The following is a 13,233-nucleotide window of genomic DNA, read 5'->3' as shown; positions in this document are numbered from 1 at the left end:
TAAATCATAAGACTTTATTAAGAGTAAATTATTTTTAGGGTCCTATATATTCACTTTTTTTGGTCAATTTCTCTGGTTGTGTATCCAGTTAGATTTAATTGTCCATTTAATTTTAACACAAATAATAAGCCGACATTGTTTCATCTGCACTGTTACGTTTACTGAAGCATTTCATACTACTTTCCACAGGTATTTCTATGAAGACTGAGGACTTCCGCTGTCGTTACGTAATGTGACCCCTGTGAAGGGGGCGGGGTAAAGTAACCGAGAGGCTAGGTGTGGCCTATTTTGTTTTTAACAGCAGAACAGTTTCAGTTGAAACTTCAATTGGAGCTGAAAGACAGGAGGACAGGTGAGTGTGTGCTCCTAAGTTTGTGAGATTAGCATCTGAGGCAACTGTACATCTGTGGTGATAGCCTAAATCCTTCATGTTTAGACACCTGTAGCGACAACAAACAGGTGTGTTGTTAAATACTACTTCACATCACTTAGCTCCTTAGCGCGGCACCTCGACTGGGTTGTCAAAATAATGTGTAGAATTGTCTCAAAACTGCGTAAACATTATGAATGTAACCGTGGAAAGTGTTTGAATATGTTGTCTGGCAATTTATTTCGGTTTTAACAAGACATTTGATAGGGCTACTTCAACAGTTTTTGTTTATTAACATGAATCCGCCTACCTATTGAAAATGGCCGTTTAAAATCGATATGTTACATCATGAAACAGCCCTGAAATTATTAATAGCTTTGTTAGACGACAAAAAAACGGTCTGTTTTGTCCCCAGTCATGAATCATTCAATTAAATTCCTCCCTTTTTTGGCCTTTTGGCCCTATTTTACCTCATAGTGGACTTGTCTTACTTGATATTTTAGGTTTATGGTCTTCAAGAACCTCAGGGGCATTTTCATCATTTTTAAAGAATTGACCAAATGATCATTCAAGAAAAGAATAAATTGTTGCAGCTCTATTTCAAATTGGTTTTATTAAGTAATATTTCCTAACGATACAATATTCCTTCAGATTTTCTTAACAGAGAAGCACCCAGCGGATCCTGCGGTGATGTCCTCGAGGCCAAATGGGAGTCCACCTCCCTATGAATCAGATACTGGATAGTGAGTCTCTTTCAATGAATATACAATAAACCTTCCTGTTGTTGAATATTGTGATTCATTTTAAAAGCTTTAAATATTCACCGAGCTAAAGCTTGAGAAAGACTATTAATGTCTATATCTGGAAGCAAAACAAAAGGCAACAAAGCTTGATTGAAGTGTTGGGAAATGCTACTGAAATCTTTAATTCAGTTTTATGCTGAATTTAAAATATTTTTAAAAATAACCATTAATTAATCGGGCTTTCTAGGGGGTATTCAGGTCGAGTTATTCCTATAGGGGTGTTTTAATTCTTCACTCTGATGATTTAATACTCATTGTTACTCTCTTCTCAGTGATGTGCAGCCCCAACCAGCCTATTCCTACTACCCAGATGACGAGTTCCAGCATTTCTACCGCTGGACATCTCCACCAGGCATCCTCAAAATCATGTCAATCATCACCCTTGTGATGTGCGTCGGCATATTTGCCTGTGTTGCCTCCACGCTGGCCTGGGACAGTCAGGGAGCAATGGGAAACATGGGAACTTATGGAGGCATGGGAACTTATGGAGGCAGCTCTGGGTTTAGCGGTGGTGGGTATAGCAGCTTTGGAGGCGGTGGATATGGAGCTGGAAACAGCTATGGCTACGGTGGGCTAGGAGGGAACTACAATGACCCCCGCAAGGGTAAAGGCTTCATCATCGCAATGGCCGCCATCACCTTCATCGCTTGTCTGGCCATCTTCATCATCGTCGTGTCCCACCAAACCCTATCACAGAGCAGGAAGTTTTACCTGGCAGTCATTATCATCAGCGCTATCTTAGCACTACTAATGCTAATAGCAGCAATAGTCTACCTGGTAGCAGTGAACCCCGCGTCTCAGTCCTCTGGATCGGCCTTCGGCAGCCAGATCACTGCACTGTGTGCTCCGTTCCAACAAACACAGACCACAGGAATGTTTGTCAATCAGTATCTGTACCACTACTGCGTTGTGGAGCCACAAGAGGTGAACACAAACTTTCATTTGGACATCTTTAAAGGGGGATTTGTTGTAGGGGATGGCCATGTATCGGTATTATATCAATATCGATATCAGTTTGAATGGATGTACTAAATGCAGTCATTTTCCATTACTGTGTTTATGTACCAAAAATCTCCTTGGGTAAACATTTTATGCAAGCACCAACCCTATAATATTGTCACAATATCGATTTTTGAGGTATTTGGTCAAAAATATTGTGATACTTTAGCTATAATCCATATAGTCCAGCCCATATTTGTTGTGTATGTGACACTGTGTATTTCTGCTTTCAGGCCATCGCGGTTGTGTTTGGCTTCCTGGTCGCCATCGCTCTCATCATCATGCTCGTCTTCGCTCTGAAAACCCGCCAGAAAATCCAAAACTATGGCAAGAGCAACATCCTGTGGAAGAGGGTGAAGGTTATCGAGGAGATGGAGCCACCTCCAGATGTAGAGGCATGGGTGAGTTAATTATTCAAAAACTAGTGAGGTGAGCTTGCAAACACAACATGGGAGCCCTACAGTATTCAAGCTATTTAATCCATTTCATTGAGTTAATTATTCAACCTGACTAGAGCTGAAAGTCAGTACAATTAAACGGCAACAACATAAATCATTGTTGTGCCGTATTTACAGCAAAGAAAGTAATAAAAGATAAAAGCTTATTTGACCGTTGGTTAGATGAAACAAAACATCTGAAGACGTTACCTTTTTTTAAACTGATATGGGCAATTAGGCAATTTGAGTTATTTTCTCCACCGATAAAATAAACTGTAAATTGGCTTGCATGGAAATTGTTGTGTGAGGCTTGCACTAGGAAATATTTGGCATTTTTGCTTTATTATTTAAATGAACAGTAAAGGGATAAAACTATTAGTTGATATTAGTTGCTTGACAGAAAATGAATAGGCAAATCTTTAAAATGATTTAAGGCTTTGGATAAGTTAAGACAAGAAGACACATCTCATTCCCATTATAGCAGGCATTTTTCGCTATTTTCAATGTTGTTGTTTTTTATAATACAATTCAATGAAAAAAATGTATCCATTATAACAATAATTTCTGGCCTAAAAAGTTAAGTTATTATAGAACAATTTGCCAGGTAATGATTGTTTCAACCAAATTGAAACAATTTCTAAAGTTAAAAATCAGAAGAAGCTATCACGACAGATCTTTTAGAGCCTGTCTCGGGTGGAGTGTCTCTCTGACAAAGCAGCAGTTGAGTGCAACAGCCAAAGCAGTAAAACCAGTTTAGTTGCAGTCACCTGTTGATGAGTGGGGGAGGGGAAATGCTCCTGGTTTCAAGGTGTGGTGTTTACACGGATGATAGTTTCAATGTTACACAGGCATGTCCTGATCCCAATAATAAAAGCCTGGACTTTTTATTGTTGTTTTTTCAAACATTATTTACATTTCAGGATGAATCATTCTTTCTGAAGTTATTTTAGAAGTGTTGTGCAACAACTGTCACATCTGAACTACTCCAGTGTAGTGCAGAGTAGGTGAGTCATTCTTTTAATAGTTGGAAGTCATGATGACATTCAGCGCATTGAAGTCCTGAGTTCACTGCAGAGCAATGAAGAGGAAGAACAGGTCGGATTGGTCCTCTTGACCCTCAAATCCCACCAGATAGCAGACACATAACACCAGTAACATGATACTGGGAGCTAGAGGCATTTATCTTTTTAGTGTAGCTCGTGGAAACTCATGGGAAAAGTGCTGAGGCAACCTGCAGAACATTGTGTTGTTTTGGAGGTGTGGAGCAGGGTGGAGCTGTCATATACTGTGTGTCCCACACTTTCAGAGGACAAGCTCATGCAGGCGGATCATACCAGAGTTGGTAGAGATCCAGTGTTTTTGTTTGAGGACATCGCCTGTATTTGTATCATGGTTTATAGCCCTGTTTACTACACACGGTAGATCGTCTGGGTTCAGTAATATTTTTAACAACAAATCTCGGAAATCACGCAAAGATTTTCAATTGGTCCATAAAATGTTGCAAATAGCTAAAAATGCCTGTGATGATTTCCTATACTCCAAGCTCAAGTCAAATGTCTTGTTTTGTCTGACCAAAGCCCTCAAAATAGTCAGTTTGATAACATACAACGTATAAAAAGAAAGCATCAAGCTCTCTCATTTGAATAGAACAACATTCTTGCTTGCAAGATCATTTAAATGATTATTTGATTTGTCAAAATAGTTATTTAGGCATATATTTCTTTGATATTATGTTGCTGATATGTTTTTTCCTCACATAGGTGAATAATGTCTCTGGAAGCCCGGAAGTCCCCCCAATATCCGACTATTCCGACAAGCTGAGAGGCTCCAGGAGTCACCTGGATGACGAAAGCACCAACTACGAAAAACCACCCTACCACTACACCCCTCAGTGAGTATGATAAGTGTGTGTGGGGCGTGTGTGTGTGTGTGTGTGTCTGTCGAACACTGACTGCAGAGGGCAGCATAAAGACAGTACACTCTGTCCAAATGACAATTGAAATGGTTTAAGTCGTTTGTGATAGTTGAGTGAGATTAAAAAGCTATGTGGAGAAAGTAAGTTATAGCGCCAAAAGCAAAATGTACCCAGGTGTAACGAAAATCGGGGATGTTGCAGTGACACGGTGTGTGTGTTTTACACCACAACACCTCAGCATTTGAGCACTGCAAACATTGAATATGCTTTGAATATCCTGAATCTTTAGCAATGTATTAAAAGGTACATTTGATATTTGAGCCACATTTTCTTTTCAGCTTTTATGTTGAACTTGTGTTTTTCACATTTTATCAGCAGGTTTATCACTTCATCAACTTTTACATTGCTGTTTGAAAACTGTTACTAAAAGAAAATAGATTATAGTTACTCAAGGTCTAATAAAAACATAAAGTAGCTTCCAAAATCATTTGCTCTATATCATTTTCTGTTTATACTCAATGTCATCAAGCATAAACATGTAGTATTTTAAGATTGTTAGACCAGTTTTTTTGATGGCTGCTGTCAAAGAAAACTTGCTGGAACTTGTTGTTCTGCAAAAATGTGGACCAGTCAGTTTCTCTTTAAGGAAAGTCATACATCACAGATGTCAGGAGTGTCTCCCAGAGTTAGCTTTTTTTATCCGACATAAACATTGCCAGTTTCGGCATGAATTACATTGTCACACTGAAACCGTGTCAAATACTTTAGTGCTGATCAGGGAACATGAAGTATGAATAAGGGAAACAGGAAGTTATTGTTGCCATATTTACTCATTCAAGGTGAACTGATAGATTATTATGCTACATGTTTTACTTCCTCCTGCATCATAAAAAGGTAACTCGACGATAGAAAGATTTCAACATTTTAATTACCATTCTTTAATTACCATACTTATGCTATTTTGCCGAACAATATGAATACTCTTTCTTGTTCCACAGGCCTGCAGAAGAACACGTGCCTCTGCAAAATGGAGCTCCCTACAGCAGTATCTCAGAGGTGGCCAGCTCGCATGGAAAGCCCAAAAAGAGACGCGCAGGCCGGCCGCGTCACGCCGATGGACAAGGGTACGACACCGGCTACAACTCCTCCGGAGACGAACTGGACGACAACGACTTTGACAGGTAGGAATACATTTAAAAAAATAAATCCCCTCTAAAGTTTTAAGTCTTAAGTAAAGGCAGTGTAACAAATATGCAGAATGTCTTTTTAATATGGATCATGTTATTAAATATCTTAGATGTTTAATGTTAGTGTATTAAGCTGGATCTGAATTTAATTATGTGAAATGATGTTTGCACTGCAAAAAATCTAGATGAGTTATTGGGTCCTAAGTCTTTTCTCACCAAAAACCAGAAAAAAAAAAAAGATTACTGGCAGTATTTTTTCAGTAGTAAATGTGCTTATTTTCTACCTACCTTTTCCAACGGATACTGTGGTCGCTGAGTTGACTTGTTTTGTTGTTTTTCTCTAACTGAAGTTTTCTTTCTCTTGTTTTCTGCTTTAGTGAATATCCTCCCATAAGAAACGAGGCGGAGCGCAATGACTACAAACGTGAGTTTGATCGCGAACACCAGGAGTACAAAGACCTGCAGGCGGAGCTGGACACCCTCAATAAGAATCTGTCAGAGGTCGACAGAGAGCTGGACGACCTGCAGGAGGGCAGCCCACAGTACCTGGTTAGACTTATTTTAAATCCACAGTTTAATATTGATTTATTGACTGCCTTCATAAGAAAATAACCAATAGTTCTGTTTTCATTTCAATTATGTTGATGAGTATTCCCGATTTGAAACGAGATGTAGCTGTGCAAAGAGAAATATTTTCATGTTAACAATGGATCAACTGTCTTTTTGTGTCATGAAAGGAGATACTTTTATAGAAAATGTTTGCCAACTTTGCCATTTTAGTGTGTTTGTTTAGTGCACCATTTTGATTTACGGCACACAGTAAAGTTTCAACGCTCTTTCAACTTTTCATCAAGCTGCGAGACACAGTTAGAGGCTATAATGTGAATATAGGGAAGTGTTTAGCCACAGGAAGCTAGCTGTTCCCCTGAAGTGTTGGACAACGGAGCTAACAGATTAATTATTGGAGTTATGAAAGCTAATGTCAATAAGTGACTGTTAGCTTACAAGTTCAACCTTGTAATTTTATAGGTTATAATATTTGAGTAGCATGTTTACTTATTCTTTTGAACCCCAAGTGGCTTTTAGTTTTAGATGGATAAAGTAGTGAAGACAAAAGAAAGCTTGTGTTTGAGAAATCGTGACATTTTGATAACTTTGTTTCATTTTGAAATGTGACAAATTGTTGACACACTCTTTAACAGGATGCTTTGGATGAGTACAACAGGATAAGAGACATTAAGAAGGTATGTATGATCATTGTTGATTTACAAACAGAATTATTATAAAGATGTCATAATAGCTTCTGTTTGTTGTTTTTTTTTACAATTTTTGTATAAAACTCATACTCATTAGGTCTCATCTTTTTTCTCCAATCATATTTGCAGTCTCCAGAATATCTGGTGAACAAGCGCAGGTGTAAATATCTGAAGTCCAAACTGAACCACATCAAGAAGATGGTCAGCGATTACGACCACAGTGCCTGAACAACTACTTGAGGATCTTACGCATGTCCCAGATGAACAGATGGCAATAAATCCCGTTGGGGTGAAAGGTTTGAGGCTTTTCAGACACAGGACGGAGTGTCCACCGAAAACAGAAGTTTCCAAAAAAAGTCTGAACTTTTATCTTGTGAAATGTTTTTCTACTTTTGGGACACAGAAAACATAGATTCCCTCTTCTGTTATGATAATGTTTGTATTGCGAGTGTCACCTGCTATAGATACTCATGTTATGTTATGTGAAAATCATCTATAACAGGAGGTTAAGCTACCAGTCAAGGGAACATGGACCCTGACTGTTTGTTTTAAATAGCTCTTCTTAAATCCATTAATTATGATATTAATTTTCAAGAGCTTTGTTTTCCACATTTTTAGCGATATAAATAAGTGGAAAACACGTGGCGATTTTTAATGATTTTAGCAGTGTGTGTTACGGTGTGTTACTTTATGGATGTTAGAACAGACAGACACTTTTTAATGCATACCGATGTACTTCTTTAAATGATTTGTGATGACACTTTTTATTATAATAAATTCATTTTATTGAACTTTTCTTATGCTGTATTTTTACAGTAAGCATTGTGGCTAACAATGGCTTCTCACAGACATTTGAGAGCTATTTTTGAACATTATGGTAAGGATTTATGGGAACGTGTTAAGAACACAACTCGACTTTAGGTTGAGTCGAACAAATAAATAATACTCCCATCAACCGTTACCCTCATGTTAAAAGTATAGCTCCTAGGGACAAAACCACAGAGAATTATCACCTGACTATGAAGTTCCCCTCAGCTCTTTGCATCTTTTTATCTTCTTTTAGCATTGTTTTGATTTTGAACCTGCATATTTTTCTCATCAACCCTGTTTACCGAGCAAAAACAATTGTGATAAACATATTGTACACAACCTGTCCAGCTACAAACAAAAGACAGTCACAGTTAGCTGGTGAACATAGTGAAGCATTTAGAAACTACATAGACATATATTTCCCTAAGGAGCTGGTGGAGACCAAACCAGATCAGCTGAAAGGTGTGTAAATATTGGATTTATAAGTGGCTAGAAAAACAACTTCAGATTAAAGGTGTTGTGTTTAGCAAAGTCTGATGGATGTTTTAACGTTTTGCTAATACTGTATACTAGCTTTAACAGCTTCCTAAGGGGTCAATATATCAGATCCTATGTTCTTATCTCGCTCTGCTGCCACCAAAGGCAAGAATATCTTAACACGGCTTTAAGGAAGTGTTACAAACACTGACGCCATATACACAGTGACGGCACGCTGAAGCAGAGGAAAGTACCTTAAGTTTGTTGCTTGAGTCGATAAGGATGCTTTGTTTTCTTATATATCTTCTTTGGTTTCCTCATTGAATTACACCACAGAGACATTAAATCACATGACACAATATTTCACATTAAGACACAAACTTCTCTTCCCTCCTGGCTGAATTTCAGGCAGTGGTTTTGAACTGTTCAGTCTGCATGGAGTGTCTCCTCAGCAGCATCCTCCTGGTCAGCTCCTTGGGATGCCCCGGAGGAGCAGAGGGAAGGAAACTCTTTAGGCCAGACTCTTTCTCACAGATTGCACCCCCAGCACTGGAGCCGAGATTATAAACATTAAGGATGGGAGCCAGAGGTGGCAGCGATCTAGGCCTGACCTGGGAGGTGTGGTCCAACAAGAAGGCTCCAGATCCTCTGCGCTCATACCCAGACAACATCCTCCTATTAGGGCCCAAACTCGATAGTGACTCCCTGGAGCCCATTGTGCCGGAGCAATGTAAAGGGGCCAGCCTCTTGCCATCTAAAATGTCTCTTGTTCTCTGCTGGGACTCCTCAGGCAGACTGTGGATGTCTCTAGCTAGCTGCGGGTCAGAGCTGTAGATGTCCTCCCCAAGCTTGCGCCTTTGGATTATGCTTTGAAGGCTTGAAGAGGCCATGCTGTGAAGTGGAGTGCTGAGGTTTTTGCCACCAGAGGAGGAAGAGGAGGCAAGTGAATCCGTTCCAAGGATTGCAGAGTGGAGGTTCGGGTGGGAGGCAGAGTGGGATGACTGGAGACCTGGGACAGATATATTTTGTCCCACATGTTTGTCACATTCATTCTTTCCTTCTATTCCTTTGTCCCTTGCCAATCGTTCTTCATACCATCTGAAGGTCTCTGTTGATGAATTTATGCCGTCCAGTTTGTGAATTCTAAAAGGCAAGTCCTCAGTTTGGTTGAGGTCTTTGCCATTTTCTGTAGAAGAGGCGGCATGATGATGCTGGTTGAGCAGAGATGTTGGGATCTTTAGCCAGGGCTCAGAGTTCAACCTCATGAGGGGCTGCTGCAGGCCGTACCCCGCCACATGGCTCATCCTTTGAAACCGTGAAGGGGAACCAGGATGGGAGCTTACACCTTCTTTAAAGGAGAAAACATTCTTTGGGGGACATAAGGAAGAGGAGGAATTACATTGCGGTGAAGTGATAAGCTGGATTTCAGATGGAGAAGCAGGAGCGGCTGATGCTGTTTTGTCCGCCTGATCAAGAGGACCAACAGAAGGTGTGCTGAGGTACTGTTTGGCTTGTAGTTTCCCACATGGGAAATTATCAGTGGTTATGATGATCACCTCCTTCCCCTTGGCTTTGCATGTGTCCAGCAACACCTTCAAAACCTTTAAGTCTCCAGCCATGACTGCGTAGACCAGCGCTGACGTCCCAGACTGATCCTCCAGGCTGATGTCCGCTCCACTAGCCAGCAGCAGAGACACCACCTCAGGGCCGGCCTGCTCCCGGCAGGCGTGCATCAGTGCAGAGCGACCCTCCTTGTCCTGGATGTTGGGGTCCGCTCCTTTTTCCAGAAGGAACTGGAGCAGCTTGACTCGGCTGGCACTCTGGGCGTCAGTATGCTGGGTCCTGCAGGCCACCATCAGGGGGGTCTGGCCTTGGCTGTCGCTCTCGTTGATGTAAGCGCCTCCCTCCAGGAGCAGCCGGGTGAGACGCAGGCGACGGAGGAAGACCGCTCTTAACAAGGGGTTTCCTGAATCCAGCGCCACCGCAGGATTACTGCCTTCTGCCTCCATCCCTCTGTGTCCAAGCTGCTGGGTTTCAGAGATGTAGTAGGATGGGTTTCTGTGGAGAATAACAAAACACTTTCTGGATATTATGCTAAAGTAAAGCTATTTTCATTCACAAGCCACAGATAAACTTTAATTTCCCAAGTTTTGACTTTGGGATCATGCATTCCCAGGTCAAACACATTACACAGCGGCAACCTCCCTTTTTTATTTAGTTTATTTATCATTCAGTGTTTTAAGCCAGTTCTCATCTTTGATCCTCTTTACTTGCTTCTGAAAGGCTTTGGAAAAGCTGAACATTTACAGTTTTTGTCTTTTCTTCTTGCATATAGGGTCCATTCAACAGCTCCTTTTCATGCGCTCCTCCTCCACAGCACCAGCAGAGGCAGACACTTTCTATCAGCCTTTGTGCTGTTTGTCCTTGCTTCTCTCTATTAGACCAGATAAGATGGCAGTTACCAGTTTCTCAGACAGGAGAATATTAAATGTCCGCATAATGTTGTACTTCTGTGTCATACTGTGTCTCTTTATTAGTACGTTCTGCACTGTGTATAAGAAATCACATAAATACTGCCCTTCATCATCCAGAATGTTAATTAGCATTTTAGCATGTTGCTATTATCAATTCCTGACTTTTCATATATTAATAAACCAATACACTACTATATGTTTAACCTCCAAGTAAAGGGAATGATTTAGGTTAAAGGATAAGTCCGTAATATTCAATATATTTTCCATCATAGTAAATTGAATACAAGGCCCAAAATCAACCATGTATGTATAAGGATTGTGCGTGGAAAACTATTTTAAAGGTTTAAAAAGTTTGACAAAATTATGCATTATGTAGATTCAGATTAATAAGACATAATATAATTCAACTATTAAATGAGCATTACTAACCATATATAAAAGTCATTTCAATTAGCTCCACCTTTACCAGCTTCAAAATGTAAGTGATATTCACAATTATGCATAAATAATTATAATCCAGTAATATATTATTTTGAAAAGGAACATTGTACATAATGACTACACCTAAACTTGAACTACTTTGGATCAATTCTGATGCAAAAACCTTTTGTAATTTTACTCGAGTTTACTCTGACTTTCTAACGTCGTACTTTTTTACTTTGAACTTGTACACTGAGTACCTCTGCTAGTCACCTTATAAAAGCACACTCATAAAAGCAGACGTCACGTCTTCTGTCATGGTCTTTTTCTCCCTTATCCTGTTACTGCCGTCAGCAATTACATCATCACCGAAAACCACTGAGCTCTTTCCACTGGCAGCCACACACGTCCAAGACAAACACCACCTGCATGCATGACAGATGAGATGGAGGTGGTGAGCATTTAATCATGCTTTTTCTTTTTTGGTTGGTACTTTCGCCTAATTACTGTTTAAAATATCAATCATTGAGTCAAAGCTGTGACAGAACTCTGCAGGGTTTTTAATGTCACCTGGCCTCCTACTGCACGTAACTATACTTCTCAAAGCATTTTGAGTATTTCTTCTTTTTATATTTGTGTGACCCTTTACTTTAAACAAAATGTCATGCCCTTATTTCTTTTAACCAGAGTTATTTTATGTTGGTTGGTTTCATTTACTGAAAAACACTGCATCTTGTTTAACATACTTATATAGGTTTTAAATATAGCTTTAAAAAAAACCTACAGCAGTAAAAAGTATAACATTTACCCCTCATATTAAAGTTTGCATACAATGGAAATACTTAAGTGAAGCATATTTCCACCATTCATTTTAAGACACTGGTTTTCACATTTTTAAGATGTCATACAACAGAAAATAACAACAAATTTGATACAAATGTCGCACAGCTTCTATTACAGGTGGTCCTCCTAAAATGACAGTACAGTGTGGTAAAAAGGGTTACATTTCCCCTACTGTTCCCCTGATCTGGAGGTAAACACCTTGAAATAGAGGCTGAAAGTCTCTTTTATGTTTCATATATCTTAATTCTAAAAAATAAAAAAAAAGCGCTGTCCACTATATGCAGATATTGTACTTTATGTTGCAGTGTACTGTTTCCACCCTGCCTTCAGATTGAGAATAGAAAACTCCACTTCACCTGAACAAGCTTCGCTCAACACTCATCTTCTATAAGAGCCCACTCAAATCACTGTGTGTGTGTGTGTGTGTGTGTGTGTGTGTGTGTGTGTGTGTGTGTGTGTGTGTGTGTGTGTGTGTGTGTGTGTGTGTGTGTGTGTGTGTGTGTGTGTGTGTGTGTGTGTGTGTGTGTGTGTGTGTGTGTGTGTGTGCACGCACGCACATGTGCTAATTGCTGGTGTTTGTTACTTGTGCACATGTCTGAACACGCTTTCAAATTGACAAAATGAATATATAAAGCATCTAGTTCAATACCACAAAGTCTCAAATCAATCCATACATTCAGATTCCTCCTTAACTACAGCATCCTGTCAAAAGGTCACAAGAAGACAGCAATAAGTTAATAATAAATGTCCTGCAGTGCGTGTGAACTACTTACCAATCTTCAGTCAGGTTAGTCTTCTCATGTAGACATTTACTCTCCTGTTGCAGAGCTGCGACTGACTGTGCTCAGGCAATGCTGAGGGGTGTGTGTGTGTGTGTGTGTGTGTGTGTGTGTGTGTGTGTGTGTGTGTGTGTTTGAGAATGTGTGAGTGTGAGAGAGACAGTAAGTCAGAGAAGACGTGAGCTGCAGCAGTCAAGGTTTTCCAGCTCGTGTTTGCTCCTCAGACAAAGTAGAGTGTTACTGGCTTGTCGTCAGGCAGGTCTAAGAAATGGTTAATCCATCCCCGCAGCAGCAGCAGCTCTGCAGAGTTAACAGAGGCAGAACAGGAGAGGTTGACAGAAATGAACGCGTTGAAGGTGAAGCACTATAGCAACCCGGCCGGCACCGTCACACCATGTCTGATTTGTCTTTTCATTACAGGACGCTCTGATTCAGCACAGGCCTGTTAGATGTGAATCTGCCT

General features: G+C 40.0%; 2 protein-coding genes across 2 annotated transcripts; one reads left to right on the top strand and one right to left on the bottom strand.

The window, feature by feature from the left end:
* Positions 1-274: 274 nt before the first annotated feature.
* oclna (occludin a) lies at positions 275-7,763 on the top strand. The gene is made up of 9 exons (XM_063889050.1): positions 275-352; positions 1,022-1,113; positions 1,446-2,097; positions 2,406-2,573; positions 4,370-4,500; positions 5,523-5,705; positions 6,089-6,260; positions 6,914-6,955; positions 7,097-7,763. The coding sequence occupies exons 2-9, from the start codon at positions 1,061-1,063 to the stop codon at positions 7,193-7,195; spliced, it is 1,500 nt and encodes a 499-aa protein (XP_063745120.1). The 5' UTR covers positions 275-352; positions 1,022-1,060; the 3' UTR covers positions 7,196-7,763.
* An 18-nt stretch (positions 7,764-7,781) lies between these two features.
* ankrd34ba (ankyrin repeat domain 34Ba) lies at positions 7,782-12,885 on the bottom strand. The gene is made up of 2 exons (XM_063889049.1): positions 12,765-12,885; positions 7,782-10,312 (listed from the first exon to the last, which is right to left on the bottom strand). The coding sequence occupies exon 2, from the start codon at positions 10,261-10,263 to the stop codon at positions 8,659-8,661; it is 1,605 nt and encodes a 534-aa protein (XP_063745119.1). The 5' UTR covers positions 10,264-10,312; positions 12,765-12,885; the 3' UTR covers positions 7,782-8,658.
* Between the last annotated feature and the right edge of the window lie 348 nt (positions 12,886-13,233).

The sequence above is a fragment of the Eleginops maclovinus genome, chromosome 8, assembly GCF_036324505.1.
Source record: "Eleginops maclovinus isolate JMC-PN-2008 ecotype Puerto Natales chromosome 8, JC_Emac_rtc_rv5, whole genome shotgun sequence".
Taxonomy (NCBI): Eukaryota; Metazoa; Chordata; class Actinopteri; order Perciformes; family Eleginopidae; genus Eleginops; species Eleginops maclovinus.
The sequence above is the reverse complement of the archived record's forward strand: the minus strand, read 5'-3'. Positions and strand labels throughout refer to the sequence as shown.